The sequence below is a fragment of the Scyliorhinus torazame genome, chromosome 12 (genome assembly GCF_047496885.1).
Source record: "Scyliorhinus torazame isolate Kashiwa2021f chromosome 12, sScyTor2.1, whole genome shotgun sequence".
In the NCBI taxonomy this organism is placed as follows: Eukaryota; Metazoa; Chordata; class Chondrichthyes; order Carcharhiniformes; family Scyliorhinidae; genus Scyliorhinus; species Scyliorhinus torazame.
The window spans coordinates 214,253,024-214,269,755 of record NC_092718.1 but is presented as its reverse complement, the minus strand read 5'-3'; the positions used below and the strand labels follow the sequence as shown (position 1 = coordinate 214,269,755).

General features: G+C 50.0%; 1 protein-coding gene across 5 annotated transcripts in view; it reads right to left on the bottom strand.

The window, feature by feature from the left end:
• dhx40 (DEAH (Asp-Glu-Ala-His) box polypeptide 40) overlaps positions 1 to 16,732 on the bottom strand; it is a 53,574-nt gene that overhangs the window by 22,092 nt on the left and 14,750 nt on the right. For all 5 annotated transcript variants that reach the window (XR_011933715.1, XR_011933716.1, XM_072469911.1 and 2 more), the window contains 6 exons: positions 11,910 to 12,029; positions 10,621 to 10,854; positions 9,261 to 9,327; positions 6,744 to 6,875; positions 3,812 to 3,911; positions 79 to 165 (listed from right to left, as the gene is read on the bottom strand). Coding sequence is in view for 3 of the 5 variants with exons in the window: in XM_072469911.1 (XP_072326012.1) it covers positions 79 to 165; positions 3,812 to 3,911; positions 6,744 to 6,875; positions 9,261 to 9,327; positions 10,621 to 10,854; positions 11,910 to 12,029 (740 nt within the window). In the remaining 2 variants the exon portion in view is untranslated. The remainder of the gene's footprint in view (positions 1 to 78; positions 166 to 3,811; positions 3,912 to 6,743; positions 6,876 to 9,260; positions 9,328 to 10,620; positions 10,855 to 11,909; positions 12,030 to 16,732) is intronic.

The following is a 16,732-nucleotide window of genomic DNA, read 5'->3' as shown; positions in this document are numbered from 1 at the left end:
TGGGATTCGATATAATGAGCCTGAAGTTTTATTCTGTGTCTACTTGCAATGAATTGTATTTTTTTTTTTTAAACTTACTTTGAGATTGGAACCACCTCCAGTATGTCGAGTCCAACCCGTGGATTATGATTGAGCTGCTTCACAAAGCCACAGTCTACAACATACCTGTAATTAAAGAAGTGGAATCTGTTATTAGAGAGTCATTACAGCACAAAAGAGGCCATTCAGCCCATCGTTTCTGCGCCGGCCATTGAGCACCTATCTATTCTAATCACATTTTCCAGCACTTCGTCCCATAGCCTTGTAGGCTATGCCATTTTCAAGTGGTTGTATCACAGCTTGGTATGGAGCCTGCTCTGCCCAAGACCGCAGGAAACTACAAAAGGTCGTGAATGTAGCCCGGTCCATCACGCAAACCAGCCTCCCATCCATTGATTCTATCTATAATTCCCGCTGCCTCAGAAAGGCAGCCAGCATAATTAAGGACCCCACGCACCCCGGACATACTCTCTTCCACCTCCTTCCGTCAGGAAAAAGATACCAAAGTTTGAGGTCACATACCAACCGACTCAAGAACAGCTTCTTCCCTGCTGCCATCAGACTTTTGAATGGACCTACCTCGTATTAAGTTGATCTTTTCTCTACACCTTGCTATAACTGTAACATTATATTCTGCAGTCTCTCCTTTCTTCCCCATGTACAGTATGCATTGTTTGTACAGCAATCAAGAAACAATACTTTTCACTGTATACTAATAGATGTGACAATAATAAATCAAATCAAATCTAATCACAGGCCCATCTAAATGCTTCTTAAATATTGAGGGCTCCTGACTCTACCACCCTTTCGGGCAGTGAGTTCCAGGTTTAACACCACACAATACCAGTAACTAGCTCCAATCACGAAACGCAGTACACATTACCTGATAACATTGAGACTGGATGGAGGGATATTCAATTCTATTCAAATATTTCGGGGCAAGAATTAAATTGCTCATTCCACCAGACCCCCCCCTCCAATACTGACCGTCCCCTCCCACCACAGACCCCCCCCCCATACTGACCATCCCCTCCCACCACAGACCCCCCCCCCTTATTGACGATCCCCTCCCACCACAGACCCCCCCATACTGACCGTCCCCTTCCACCATCCTCCCCCATACTGACCATCCCCTCCCACCACAGACCCCCCCATACTGACCATCCTCTCCCACCACAGACCCCCCCCATACTGACCATCCTCTCCCACCACAGAACCCCCCCCATACTGACCATCCCCTCCCACCAAAGACCCTCTCCCCATACTGACCGTCCCCTCCCACCACAGACCCCTCCCCCCATACTGACCATCGCCTCCCACCACAGACCCCCCCCATACTGACCGTCCCCTCCCCCCACAGACCCCTCCCCCATACTGACCGTCCTCTCCCACCCCCCTCCCCCATACTGACCGTCCCCTCCCACCATAGACCCCCCCCCCATACTGACCATCGCCTCCCACCACAGACACCCCCCCCATACTGACCGTCCCCTCCCACCACAGACCCCTCCCCGCATACTGACCATCGCCTCCCACCACAGACCCCCCCCATACTGACCGTCCCCTCCCCCCACAGACCCCTCCCCATACTGACCGTCCCCTCCCACCCCCTCCCCCATACTGACCGTCCCCTCCCACCATAGACCCCCCATACTGACCATCGCCTCCCACCACAGACACCCCCCCATACTGACCGTCCCCTCCCACCACAGACCCCTCCCCCATACTAACCATCCTCTCCCACAACAGAACCCCCCCCCCAGACTAACCATCCTCTCCCACCAGATCCCCCCCCCTTACTGACCGTCCCCTCCCACCACCCCCCCCCTCATACTAACCATCCCCTCCCACCACAGACCCCTCCCCCATACTAACCATCCTCTCCCACAACAGAACCCCCCCCCAGACTAACCATCCTCTCCCACCAGACTCCCCCCTTACTGACCCCCCCCTCCCACCACCCCCCCCCTCATACTGACCATCCCCTCCCCCCACCCCCCCCCACACAGACCATCCCCTCCCACCGCAGACCCCTCCCCCATACTGACCGTCCCCTCCCACCACAGACCCCCCCATACTGACCGTCCCCTTCCACAATCCTCCCCCATACTGACCATCCCCTCCCACCACAGACCCCTCCCCCATACTGACCGTCCCCTCCCACCACAGACCCCCCCCCCCATACTGACCATCCTCTCCCACTAGCTAATTTCTGCTGTATGTTGGAGTTGTAATTCTGGAGTCTATCGTCTGACCTATCAGCAAATAAATTTTATTTGATTTTTTTAAAAAAATAATTTAGAGTACCCAATTATTTTCATCCCAATTAAGGGGCAATTTAGCGCAGCCAACCCACCCTGCACAGGTTTGGGTTGTGGGGGTGAAACCCACACAGATACGGGGAGAACGTGCAAACTTCACACAGACAGTGACCCGGGGCCGGGATCGAACCCGGGTCCTGAGCACCGTGAGGCAGCAGTGCTAACCACTGCGCCACCGTACCGCCCGGTGAATAAACTTCTAAATTGATAGTCGGGCAGAATCTGCATTTACATAGCAGCTTTCACCACGGGGGGCTGTGGGGGGGGGGCAGGGTCAGTTCAGTTGTGTGGTCTTATAGTGAGGGGGGGACGGTCAGTATGGGGGGGGTCTGTGGTGGGAGGGGACAGTCAGTATGGGGGGGGGGGTCTGTGATGGGGGTTCAGGTCATTGGGAGTGGTCGGGTGATTAGTGGTGGAGGTGTTGGGTGATTCAGGGGCTGACCAGTGGGGAGGCTGTCTGTGCGGAGGATGGGGGGGGGACAGGTGGTTGACGGGAGGGCTAGTGGGGTGGATTGCTTGGGCCGGGGTGATACGTAGGGGCTGGGGAAGATAGGCAGGAGGGTCCCCTAGGGAGGGGGGGGTGAGCAATGGGGTTTTGTCAGACGGGGTGTTCGGTACTGGAATTACCTATAATTTTGAAATAGTTTCAATTCAAAGTTTTTCAGGATAACTATTACTGTAAGACAGTCGGAACCATTTGAAGTTTGCGATTTAAATTGTACTTTGGGATAGTTCGCATTGCAGGGCAATTGCCCAACAGTAGTTTGAACTGTCTGCTCAACTGCCATGTAATCCTTACCTAGGAAGTCATGGAGTTCGGAGATTACAGCTTGAGGGATATACCTGGCCAGTATACAGCAGCGAGGCCTCTTGCTCCTTTTTCAACTCATGCCTTGAGATGGTAGGCATGGGCCTCGGTTCCATGTCTCAACCAAAAGATGGCACTGCTGACAGTGCAGCACTCTCTCAGTGCTACACTTAGCTCATGTGCTGAAGGGTCTGGAATACTTCCCCTTTCTGTTGGCAGAGTTCCTTCAACAGTCATTACTAGGTTGGGGGTACCATTCTGTGCTGGAACTTGATAATCTTATTCATCAACATGCTGTTAAAGGTTCTGACCAAACATTAGTTGACGGAGTCACCAGCTGAGCAGAAGATACTGACCAGAGACCGTGCTCCTTCTCATTAGTCAATTAACTCTTTTGGAAGGTTTGTTTATGTGCTCACGAGAGGCGATGGGTTTGACCTGTTCAATAATTCACCCCCTGGCCAAACTGCGCCCATGCTCAGTCCAGACACGCGAGTGATTTTCCCCGTGTCACTTCAGGCACCATAGAGAGGGGCTGACGGTGTTTATGGATACTCAGCCTGTCAGCACCTTTGGGGGAAGAGGTTGAAATAATCAAGGGCAATTAGGCTGGGACAGTGAAATCAAGCTTGCACTTTCTTACCTTATTCCATCAATAGTCAGGGAGGTGGCTGCAATATTAGTAGCAACAATGCATTTCCTGATGTGGGGCGGAGCAGGAAGAAAAACTTTTCTCTGCTGGTCTGGAGGAGAAATCACAGTTAGGACTGAGATCCGCAAAATTGACACGTCAACTAAAACGGTGCTTCCACAATCAGACACAGATTTGCTTAACCGTCTGCCAGAGAAAGCGTCAGTGTTGGGTATGGATATGTTTTTAACCCTGTGTTCCCATCAAACACTCCCAGGACAGGTACAGCACGGGGTTAGATACAGAGTAAAGCTCCCTCTACACTGTCCCCATCAAACGTGGGCAGCACGGTAGCACAAGTGATTAGCACTGTGGCTTCACAGCGCCAGGGTCCCAGGTTCGATTCCCCGCTGGGTCACTGTCTGTGCGGAGTTTGCACGTTCTCCCCGTGTCTGCGTGGGTTTCCTCCGGGTGCTCCGGTTTCCTCCCACAGTCCAAAGACGTGCAGGTTAGGTGGATTGGCCATGCTAAATTACCCGTAGTGTCCATAAGGGTTGGGAGGGGTTATTGGGTTGCGGGGATAAGGTGGAAGTGAGGGATTAATGTGGGTCGGTGCAGACTCGATGGGCCGAATGGCCTCCTTCTGCACTGTATGTTCTATCTTCTTCTATCAAACACTCCCAGGACAGATACAGCACGGGGTTAGATGCAGAGTAAAGGCCCCTCTACACTGTCCCCATCAAGCACTCCCAGGACAGGTACAGCACGGGGTTAGATACAGAGTAAAGCACCCTCTACACTGTCCCCATCAAACACTCCCAGGACAGATACAGCACGGGGTTAGATACAGAGTAAAGCTCCCTCTACACTGTCCCTATCAAACACTCCCAGGACAGATACAACACGGGGTTAGATACAGAGTAAAGCTCCCTCTACACTGTCCCCATCAAACACTCCCAGGACAGATACAGCACGGGGTTAGATACAGAGTAAAGCTCCCTCTACACTGTCTCCATCAAACACTCCCAGGACAGATACAGCACGGGGTTAGATACAGAGTAAAGCTCCCTCTACACTGTCCCCATCAAACACTCCCAGGACAGATACAGCCCGGGGTTAGATACAGAGTAAAGCTCCCTCTACACTGTCCCCATCAAACACTCCCAGGACAGGTACAGCACGGGGTTAGATACAAAGTAAAGCTCCCTCTACACTGTCCTCATCAAACACTCCCAGGACAGATACAGCCCGGGGTTAGATACAGAGTAAAGCTCCCTCTACACTGTCCAAATCAAGTTAACCCCTCCATGGCAGGAAGAGCATTATATACACAGTTAAGCTCCCTTTAGTGAGAGTCGGCTCAACAACCTGTGATGAGCAGTCTAAACAGTCCCAACACAATTTTCTCCATTTCCACAAGGGTCAGTCTCAGCAGTTCTGAGAGTCACAATGACAATTTACCAGTTAACGTGAGGGACCAATAATCAGCAGGAAACCACAGCAAGTTCCTTTTACTGAGGGGGGAGGTGAGTTTACGTCACCCCCCACCTGTACCTCTGGCACGAATCATACAAGAGTCGGAAGGGAGTCAATTTTTCTGTTCTCATGAAGATGCCTGAATTTGAGACCTGGTAACGCCCGCCTTTGTAAATTTGACAATCTGTTTGAGATGTTACTAATTTTAATAAGATCCTCACAACAGTAAGATCCATCACATGGTTAAAGCAACCATTGGTTGCTCCCCTTTCCTTTTTCTTTCTTTATTCATTGTTGGGATGACCAGCATTCATAGCCCATTCCTCATTGCCCTCGAGGTAGCAGTGAGCTGCCTTCTTGAACCACTGCAGCCAATGTGATGTAGGTACACCAACTGTGCTGTTAGGGAGGGAGCACCAGGATTTTGACCCTACGCCAATGAAGGAACGTCCAGGTGGTGGGGTTCCCAGGTATCTGCTGCTCTTGTCCTTCTAGATGGTAGTGGTCGTGGGTTTGGAAGGTGCGGCCTGAGGAGCCTTGGTGAGTTCCTGCAGTGCATCTTGTAGATGGTACACACGGCTGCCACTGTTCGTTGCTGGTTGAGGGAGGAACTGTTTGTGGATGGGGGGTGCCAATCAAGCGGGGCTACTTTGTCCTGGATGGTGTTGAGCTTCTTGAGTATTGTTGGAGCTGCACTCATCCAGGCAAGTATAGAATATTCCATTACACTCCTGACTTTTTTTTCTAAATTTAGAGTACGCAATTTATTTTTTCCAATTAAGGGGCAATTTAGCGTGGCCAATCCACCTAGCCTGCACATCTTTGGGTTGTGGGGGCAAAACCCACGCAAACACGGGGAGAATGTGCAAACTCCACACGGACAGTGACCCAGGGCCGGGATCGAACCTGGGACCTCGACGCCGTGAGGCAGCAGGGCTAACCCACTGCGCCACCGTGCTGCCTCTCCTGACTTGTACCTTGTAGATGGTGGACTGACTTTAAGCGACTTTATTTTTCTCCAGCTTTTCCAATGACTCCTCTCTTGTCTGGCCAAGAGGGGAATGTCTCAACTTCAGGCACCTTACTCCACACATTGAGTGCCTGGACCCAGCTGCACCAATGAGGGGCCAGAGCTACCTCTGTGACAGATGGGATAATGAAGGACAATCGAACCATCGCACATGGTAGGGACTTAGTGGTAATGCCCATGTATTTCCTATCAGTGTTCTGGAAGCATCTCCCTTGGCCCACAGATGGTGAGTGAGGAGACCACACACACAGAAGCGAATAAAGTGAATTACGAAAAGAACGTTATTTTTTAAAAATTGATTCCCGGGAGGGGGGGAGGGGAATTGTTACGTAGTATTGTTCTTTTCTCGGTATATATGGTTAACATTTATTTTATGTTAATTGTTGCGTACGGTTATGCAAAAAACTATATTTTTGACAAAAATTTTAATCCAAATACCTGTTGACATAGACCCATACAGTGGCAGTATGAGCAGCCCTTCAATCGATCTATCCCTCACATCGTATTGGTAATCAATTGATTCTCCCTTCTGGAAAAGCAGGTCACATGCTCGCTCAATCTCCGACTGCCCTATAAAATGGAAATGGTTAAGTAGCACCTGTTGAGATTCATCCAATGGAACAGAACATTGTGAATCACGGATACCTGAAGCACAGGAAGATGCCACTCGATCCATCGTTCCTGTGCTGGCTCTTTGAAAGAGCACACTTAATCCTGATTCCCTGCTTTTCAGCTGTAACCCTGTAAATCTTTCATAATCGAGTATGTTCAAAACCATTTTAAATTTATGGATTCACGTTGCGGCACCTTCTCAGGTCCCAACATCTCGGGTGAACACATTGCTCATCTCCACTTTAGATTTTTTGACCAATGATTTTAAATCTATGCTCTCTGGTTATTAATCCACACTCTGTCAAAACCTTGGAAAACTTTTCTTTTTTAAACTAAATTTAGAGCATCCAATTCATTTTTTCCAATTAAGGGGCACTTTAGCAGTGGCCAATCCACCTACCCTGCACATCTTTTGGGTTGTGGGGGCAAAACCCACGCAAACACGGGGAGAATGTGCAAACTCCACACGGTCAGAGTCCCAGAGCCGGGATCGAACCTGGGACCTCGGCGCCATCAGGCTGCAGAGCTACCACTGAAACTTTCTTTTTTTAATTGGTTTATGGGATATGAGAGTCACTGGCTAAGCCAACATTTATTGCCCATCCCTAATTGCCCTTGATGTGGTGTTGAGCTGCCGCCTGGAACTGCTGCAGTAAAAGAGCATCTGGCATAGCAAGAGTTAATGTGGGACTGGGAAACCATACTGCCAACAATATGATGTAAAGAGACACATGACCCGAGACTGGAATCGGATGTGGGCCAGACAGAGACTGGTGTAGAAACAAGCATGGAATTGGTTCACAGCTTGGACTAGAACTTGTGTATTTTTACATTGTTACATGTTGTCAATTAACTCTTAATGTTCAACAATACAAGACTCAGAGCCTCTCTGTGAAACCTATCGAACATACAACATATACACAACATATACATTCACAGTGCTGTCAGGGAAGAGTGTTCCAGGATTTTGATCCTATTAAATTAATTTCTAATATATATGCATCCACGAGGTGTAGACACACTGGCATTGATTGCCCATGCCCCAAGTTACCCTACTGAATGGCAGCTTTTGAGGCTGTCAAGAGTCTACCATGTTGGTATAGGATTGGGGTCATATCTAGGACAGATTGGGTAATGATGACATGTTTCATTCCTAAAGGATCTTAATGAACCAGACGGGTTTTTGAAACAGCCTGAAAGCTCCATAGTCACTTGTTAACACTACCGGCTTTCTATTCCCATCTTTTATTAAAATAAATTTAGAGCCCCCTTTTTCCAATTAAGGGGCAATTTAGCGCGGCCAATCCACCTACCCTGCACATCTTTTAGGGTTGTGGGGGTGAGACCCACGCAGACACATGGAGAATGTGCAAACTCCACACGGACAGTGACCCAGGGCCGGGATCAAACACGGGTCCTCAGCGCCGTAGTCCCAGTGCTAACCACTGCGCCACTGCCCCCCCCCCTCTTTTTTTAAGGTGAAAAGTTGCTCTCGAGCCCAAAATGACTGGCAGCGGCAGCAAGAGTTCTTTTTTTTTTTAAAGTAGAAGTCAGAAGACTGAATAAATGAATAAAGATGGAAACAATGAAATGGAAGCTAAAATATCGAACAGAATGATTTAAAGTCCATTTGTTTACGGAAATTGTAATGTAGGAAATGTGATATTGCCCTTCCATAAAGAGCAATTTATTTACCCCGGGCGAGTGCACGGTCAATTCCAGCCCCACAGATCCCGGAGTCCCACCATAGTGAATTAACCAATCATTTGTGTATCTTCCGGAGATCTTGGACCCTTGACTGCTCCAATGAGTTACAGGCACCAAAAGTCTTTAAACACAGGCCACCAGTTGAGGGAAAAAAAAGAAGAGTTTCAACTCCCCAGCCTTTTAAATCAGAAGGGAAGTGCTCACTGGCCGGCTAGAGAGTATTTTAATCGCCAGCCTTTCAAACAGAGATTTAAACTTTCCAGACCTGGCTATTGATTGCAGTCTTTCAGTCAGAAGTTAAACCTTCACAGGACTGCTAGAGAGAATGAGGGGCTGGTTTAGCACAGTGGGCTAACAGCTGGCTTATAATACAGAACAATGCTAGCAGCGCGGGCTCAATTCCCGTACCGGCCTCCCCAAACAGGCGCCGGAATGTGGCGACTAGGGGTTTTCACAGCAACTATATTGAAGCCTGCTTGTGACAATAGCAATTACTCTTATTATGTCCAGACCTGCTCACTTCAGTCTTTCTGAAGGGTGTCACGAAAAGGGCACCAAAGCTGGCAAACTCCAATTCCTTTGCCCGCCTGGCGGACAGGCTGTGCTGCAGAACCAGCCCATTACATTGTGACCCACCTGTTAAAAACACGAGGATGTCTCCTTCTGGTTCATTCATGTGAACGTCCAAAGTCACGTTTACAACCTGGAAATGAGGAACAAGGCAAGCTGGTGACGTTCGGTAAACACCATGGTTTAGAAATAAAGAATTTGTATTTATATGGTGCCTTATCTCATTCCCAGGACATCCCAAGTACTCTTCCCAGTTAACGGAGTTTGGAGTGCACTTATTATCTTGTCGGCAAGTCGGTTGACCTATTTTCATACAACAAGATCTCAAATTGAGATTGACGAGCAGCAGAGATAGAAGGACAGTTAACCCAAGTTCTTGGCGTTGTTGGTTGAGACAAAAAATGTTTTTTTTCCCCTTTATTCTTTCATGGGATATGAGCATCCCTGGCAAGGCCAACATTTGTTGCCCGTCCCTCATTGGACTTGCACTGAGTGGCTTGCTAGGGCCAGTTCAGAGGGCATTTCCGAGGCAGCCACATTGCCGTGGGTCTGGAGTCACATGTAGGCCAGACCGGGGCAGGACGGCAGATTTACTTCTCTCAAGGACATCAGTGAACTAGATGGTCTTTACGATAGTTCCATTGTCGCGAGCTTTATACTCCAGACTCATTCATTGAATGTAAATTCCACCAGGTGCCATGGTGGGATTTGAACCCCAGTCCCCAGTGGATTAGCCTGGGCCTCTGGATTACTAGTGCAGTGACATTGTTGATAGGCTACCATCCCCCCCAGGACCACCAGCAACCTGCAGTTAGGAAGCACATATAATTTAATAAACCATCCCAAGAGGATTCACGGAAGCCAATTCAGACGAAAGCTGACACCAAGCCAAGGGAGGCGACTAAATATTCGGTCAAAAAGCTCGCCTTTGGGGCGTTTTAAGGGAGCATGGGGAGGCTGAGAGGTTTGGGGAAGGGAATTTCAGAGTTTGGTGCCTAGACGGTTGACGGTATAGATGCCAACGGTGCGGTGGTGGGAGTGAGCGATGCGCAGGAGGTCAGAGTTAGGAGGATGGGAAATCTCCCTCATCATGTTCCATTAGTGCGATGGGATAATTTACACGTGCAGGTAGAGCTTAGGCTTAACGTCTCACTTTGGATAAGGTAGCATTCCCTCAGTACTGGAGCAGCAGCTTAGATTCAGTCCCGAAAGCAGCAGTTTCTAATTTAAAACAGGAAACTGCTCAACACTCAAATCCCCCTACCATAAAACAGTTCAGCTAAAATCAGGATGTCTGCGTGGGTCTCACCCCCACAACCCAAAGATAGGCAGGGTAGGTGGATGGCCCCTTAATTGGAAAAAAATGAATTGGGTACTCTAAATTTATTTATTTTTAAAAGGGGGGGGGGAAAAAAAAAAGAGTCACCTCTTTAACAAATCCAGAGCTCTCCTTGTCCTTCGGTCCAATCAGGTTACAGAACAGTTCCTTGACGGGATAAGTTCTGCCGGACACGTGACAGACAGGACAGCCGCCCAGAAATTCTGAGAGTTTCTCCGTCTCCAGTGTAGCCGACATCACGATGACCTTCAGGGGAACGTGGCGCTCTGGTGACGGTGGCACCCACATCGACAGGGACCTGAGCAAACCGAAGAGGATATCCTGCAGGGGGAAAGCATGCTGCGTTAGGAGGAGTGGTTTGGCACGACAAACTCTGCACACATCGCAATTTTACAGCGACGGGGTTGACGTCTTCGCTGTCTCGGTGGTAAAGCAGCCGAGCGGATCAGCCGTGATGGATGCTTGCTGATAGATACCAGCCTTTCATTCACATCCATTGATTTCGGTGGGTAAACACACTGGCAGCTGTGGGTGACGAGGCCTGCGAGAGGGTGCAGAGGAGATTTATGTTTTTAAACTGTTTCCAATTAAAGGGGCAATTTAGCGCGGCCAATCCACCTACCCTGCACATCTTTGGGTTGTGGGGGTGAGACCCAGGCAGACACAGTGAGAACGTGCAAACTCCACACGGACAGTGACCCAGAGCCGGGATCGAACCTGGGTCCTCGGCGCCGTGAGGCAGCAGAGCTAACCACTGCGCCACCGTGCCACCCTGCAGAGGAGATATAACAGAATGGTATCAGGGACGAGGTACTTCTGTTACAGGGAGAGACTGGAGAAGTTGGGATCGTTCTCCTCAGATTAAAGAAGGTTAAGGGGAGATTTAAGAGGCTTTCAAAACTCTGAGGTGTTTTGATACTGGCAGGCAACCAGGGGACAGGATTGTGTCACAAGAACTAGAGGGGAGATGAGATATTATATTACACAGAAAGAAATGGAAGGCACTGTCCGCAGGGTTTGGGAAACAGATTTAATTAATGACATTCAAAAAGGGAACTGGATAAATACTTGAAAAGCAAAAAACTTCCAGGACTGGAGGAAAAGACTGATCGGACAGCCACAGGGCGGGTGCAGCGGTGCTGGGCGATGGGTGGGGAGGGTGGTGCTGGTGGGGGAGAGGGTGGGGGTGGGGGAGAGGGTGGAGGTGGGGAGGGGGAACGTGCCCACGGGGACAGTGTGAAACATTTGCAGAAAGAGGTCGTGTTGCGACAGGGGAAAATATTAATTTCAAAATGAATCAAGTTCCCATTTAAAATCCAACACTCACGTCACGAACCAAAGCAGACAGAATTGTTGAGAGCAAAATGTCACGTAACTGTACTCAGGCTTCTCTCGTGGGCCTCGTCCAGTATGACGATGCTGTAACGACTGAGACCAGGGTCCTGGAGAGTCTCCCGCAGCAAACAGCCATCGGTCATGTACTTTATCACAGTCTCCTGGGCAGAAAACAAAATCTGCCATTACACAGGATTTTTACAACAACAATCTTTATGGTCATAAGTAGGCCGTGAGGCAGCAGGGCTAACCCACTGCGCCACCGTGCCGCCCTTTCTGCGATCAGGGTTGCCAATCCTTCAGGAATTCTCCTGGTGCAGTGGTGATCTGCCCAAGGGAAAATCCTCAGATCATTTCTCCATACCTCGGAGACTTGCACTTTGCTCGTGAGAGCTTCCCGTTTTCAATTTCAACGAGCAACTTGACCAGGGGAAAGACGAGGTGGCTTCCTCGTGCACGCTTAAAGAAAACACGAGTCCTCTTGCCGAAGGCTCCCCTCTGCCTGTAAGCAGCAGTTTTCCCTCGGGGTTCAAGCTCTTTCGCAGCACCACAGAAAATCCGCTGGCTCCGCCGTAGATCATGGTTCATAAACCCCGAGCACGGGACCTTTTCCTGGGCCTGAGGAGATTCACAAAAGGGCAGGAGCCACCCCTCCCCCGAGTTCTCAATGCCCCTGCTGGCCCATTGCCCTCAAGTCCACAGGAATTCACGATTAATCTCCTGGACAATACTGTGAGCAACTCAGGATGGGAAAAATGAAACATTGGAGTGTTATAAATATGGTGCAAGTTCCTTTCCCCCCGCCCCCCGATGCCGAAGTGGCTGATTGGCCGGGTGGGGCGGTTACACATGTCATGGAACCTCCAGGAATATACCTAACCGGACTTGGCAAATCCATCCTCAAGTGAACTTGTCATTCAGTTTTTCAATTACTCAATATTACTCAACAAAAACCCATCGCAGTCTTCAAAACTCAAACTGATCCACAGCCTTGAGGGAGTGGGAAAGGATTACACAGAGTATACAGCACAGAAACAGCCCATTCGGCCCAACCAGTCCATGCTGGCATTTATGCTTCACTCCAGCCTCCTCCCATCTTTCCTCATCTATCTGCCATCGTAACCCTTCTATTCCCATCTCCTTCATACACCTCTCTAGCGTTCCCTTAAATCCACCTGTACTATTTACCTCAGCCACTCCCTGTGGCAGCGTGATCCACATTCTCACCATTCTTTGATTAACATAGATTAACATAGAATTTATAGTGCAGAAGGAGGCCATTCGGCCCATCGAGACTGCACCGGCTCTTGGAAAGAGCACCCTACCCAAGGTCAACACCTCCACCCGAACCCCATAACCCAGTAAACCCACCCAACACTAAGGGCAATTTTGGACACTAAGGGCAATTTATCATGGCCAATCCACCTAACCTGCACATCTTTGGACTGTGGGAGGAAACCAGAGCACCCGGAGGAAACCTGCACACACGGGGAGGATGTGCAGACTCCGCACAGTGACCCAAGCCGGAATCGAACCTGGGACCCTGGAGCTGTGAAGCAATTGTGCTATCCACAATGCTGCCCATTGAGTAAATAAGTTTCTTCTGAAATTCTTATTGGACCCGGGCAGAAGCTTTTGCACACACTTTTAGGGTCCCGGGTTCGATTCCGACCTCGGGGGACTGTCTGTGTGGAGTTTGCACTTTCTCCCCATGTCTGTCTGGGTTTCCTCCCGCAGTCCAAAGATGTGCAGGTTTAGTGGATTGGCCGTGATAAATTAGGTGGGGTTACGGGATAGGAGTGGGCCTAGGTGGGCAGCACGTGGCGCAGTGCTTAGCACTGGGACTGCGGCGCTGAGGACCCGGGTTCGAATCCCGGCCCTGGGTCACTGTCCGTGTGGAATTTGCACATTTTCCTCATGTCTGCGTGGGTTTCACCCCCACAACCCCAAAAATGTGCAGCTTAGGTGGATTGGCCACGCTAAATTGCCCCTTAATTGGGAAAAAAAATAATTGGGTACTCTAAATTTATAAACAAAAAAGAGGGTGGGCCTAGGTAGGGTGCTCTTTCAGAGGGTTGGAGCAAACTCGATGGGCCGAATGGCCTCCTTCTGCACTGTAGGACCTCTATAGTTTCTATTTCTTTTTTTTTTATATTTTATTAAGGTATTTGAAAGTTTTAATAACATTTTTAAACAATTACATCAACATGGTAAAATAAACATGTCCCCCCCCCAGCCCAATCTTCACGCACCTCAACCATACAACAACAATCCCCCCCCTTTGGAATACTGCATCTGCTGACATTATAATTTTCCCCGAGAAAGTCGAGGAAGGGCTGCCACCTCCGGGAGAACCTTAACATTGACCCTCTTAAGGCAAACTTTACTTTCTCGAGACTGAGAAACCCAGCCATGTCACTGACCCAGGTCTCTACACTTGGGGACTTCGAGTCCCTCCACATTAACAAGATCCATCTCCGGGCTACCAGGGAGGCAAAGGCCAGGACGTCGGCCTCTCTCACCCCCTGAACTCCCCGATCGTCCGACACTCCAAAGATCGCTACCTCTGGACTCGGCACCACCCGTGTTTTTAGCACCGTGGACATTGCCTTAGCAAAATCCTGCCAAAACCCTCTAAGCTTTGGGCATGCCCAAAACAGGTGGACATGATTTTCTGGGCTTCCCGCGCACACCGATCCTCAACCCCGAAGAAATTACTCATCCTAGCCGCTGTCATGCGTGCCCGGTGGACTACTGTTATAACCTGCCTGCTTACCATTGGCTGGGGACTAATGACAATCCCACAATCCTGTGGGAGTATGAGCTTCCCCAATGAGGGGGGGCGGAGAAACCATTAGTAAACCCCATGTATAAATAAAGCTGGCCAGTTTGGAACCAGGAGGGAGGAGTGTGCAGCAAGGGAAGTTGCTGCTGCTGTTATATATATATTTTATTGTAAATAAATGTTACTACTTTGTATCATTAAAACTCGTGCTGGATTCTACGTGGCCCTTACAAAAACTACCTTAAATTGTATCAGGCTAAGTCTGGCGTATGATGAGGGGGTATTAACCCTGCTTAGGGCATCCGACCATAGCCCCCTCCTCTATCTCTCCTCCTAGCTCGTCCTCCCACTTGCCCTTAAGCTCCTCCACCAGAGTTTCCTCCGCCTCCGAAAGCTTCTGGTAAATATCCGATACCTTCCCGTCTCCCACCCAGGTACTGGAGACTACTCTATCCTGTATCCCCCGTGGGGGCAGCAGCGGAAAGGCCGGCACCTGTTTTCTCAAGAAGTCCCACACCTGCAAATACCTAAAACCATTCCCTGCTGGCAATTTAAATTTATCCTCCAAAGCTTTCAAGCTGGGGAAGCTCCCGTCTATAAATCGATCCCCATCCTTCCAATTCCTGCCTTGTACCAACTCCGGAAGCCGCCATCTAGCCTACCCGGTACCAACCTGTGGTTAATAAATCGGGGTCCAAATCGATGCTCCCTCCACTCTCTTGTATCTCCTCCATTGCCCCCAGATTCTCAGAGCCGCCACTACCACCAGACTTGTGGAGTATCGGGCCGGCGAGAACGGCAGAGGTGCCGTTACCAATACTCCCAGACTGGTGACTTTGCATGACGCTGCCTCCATCCGCTCCCATGCCGACCCCTTCCCCACTACCTACTTCCTAATCATGGCTATATTCGCCGCCCAGTAGTAACTGCAGAAGTTCGGCAGCACCAACCCACCCTCCCCCCGACTGCGCTCCAGCAACACTTTCTTCACTCGCGGGGTTATACTCGCCCACACAAAGCTCGAAATAATCTTATTCACCCGCTTGAAAAAGGCCTTCGGGATGAAGATGGGGAGGCACTGAAAGACAAACAGAAATCTGTGGAGGACCGTCATTTTCAGGGTCTGTACCCTCCCCGCCAGTGACAGCGGGAGCATGTCCCATCTCTTAAAGCCCCCTTCCATTTGTTCTACCAGCCTGGATAGGCTTACCTTGTGCAGTGCCTCCCATTCCAGGGCCACCTGGATTCCCAGACACCGAAAGCTCTTCCCTACCATTCTAAGCGGCTCCCAGTCTCTTCTCCTGTCCTCTTGCCTGGATCGCAAACATCTCGTTTCTCCCCATGTTCAATTTATACCCCGAAAAATTGCCAAATTCCCCCAAGATTCGCATTACTTCCCCCATCCACTCCAACAGGTACGCAATGTACAAGAGCAGGTCATCTGCGTAGAGCGAGACCCGGTGCTCCACCCCGAACCAGCCCTTTCCAGTTCGTAGAGGCTCTTAACGCCATGGCCAATGGCTCTCTGGCCAGAGCAAACAGTAACGGGGAGAGGGGGCACCCTTGCCTCGTCCCTCAGTGTAGTTTAAAATACCCCAACCTCAGCCGGTTCGTACGCACACTCGGTACTTGTGCCTGGTAGAGCAACCGCACCCAGTCAATAAAGCCTTCACCAAACCCAAACCTTCCCAGCGCCTCCCACGGGTAATTCCACTCCACCCGATCATAAGCCTTCTCCGCATCCATCGCTGCCACCACCTCCGCCTCCTCTCCTTCTGAGGGCATCATTATAACATTTAGAAACCTTCGAACATTGGCCTTGAGTTACCTGCCCTCAACAAATCCCGTCTGGTCTTCCCCTATCACCCCCGGGACACGGTCCTCTATCCTTGTGGCCAGTATCTTAGCCAGCAGTTTGGCATCCACACGGAGTAGAGAAATCGGCCTGTATGACCCGCATTGCTCCGGATCCTTCTCCCGGATCAGGGTCAATGAAATTGAGGCCTGCGACATTGTTGGGGGGAGGACTCCCTTCTCTCTTGCTTCGTTAAATGTCCTCACCAGCAGTGGGCTCAATAT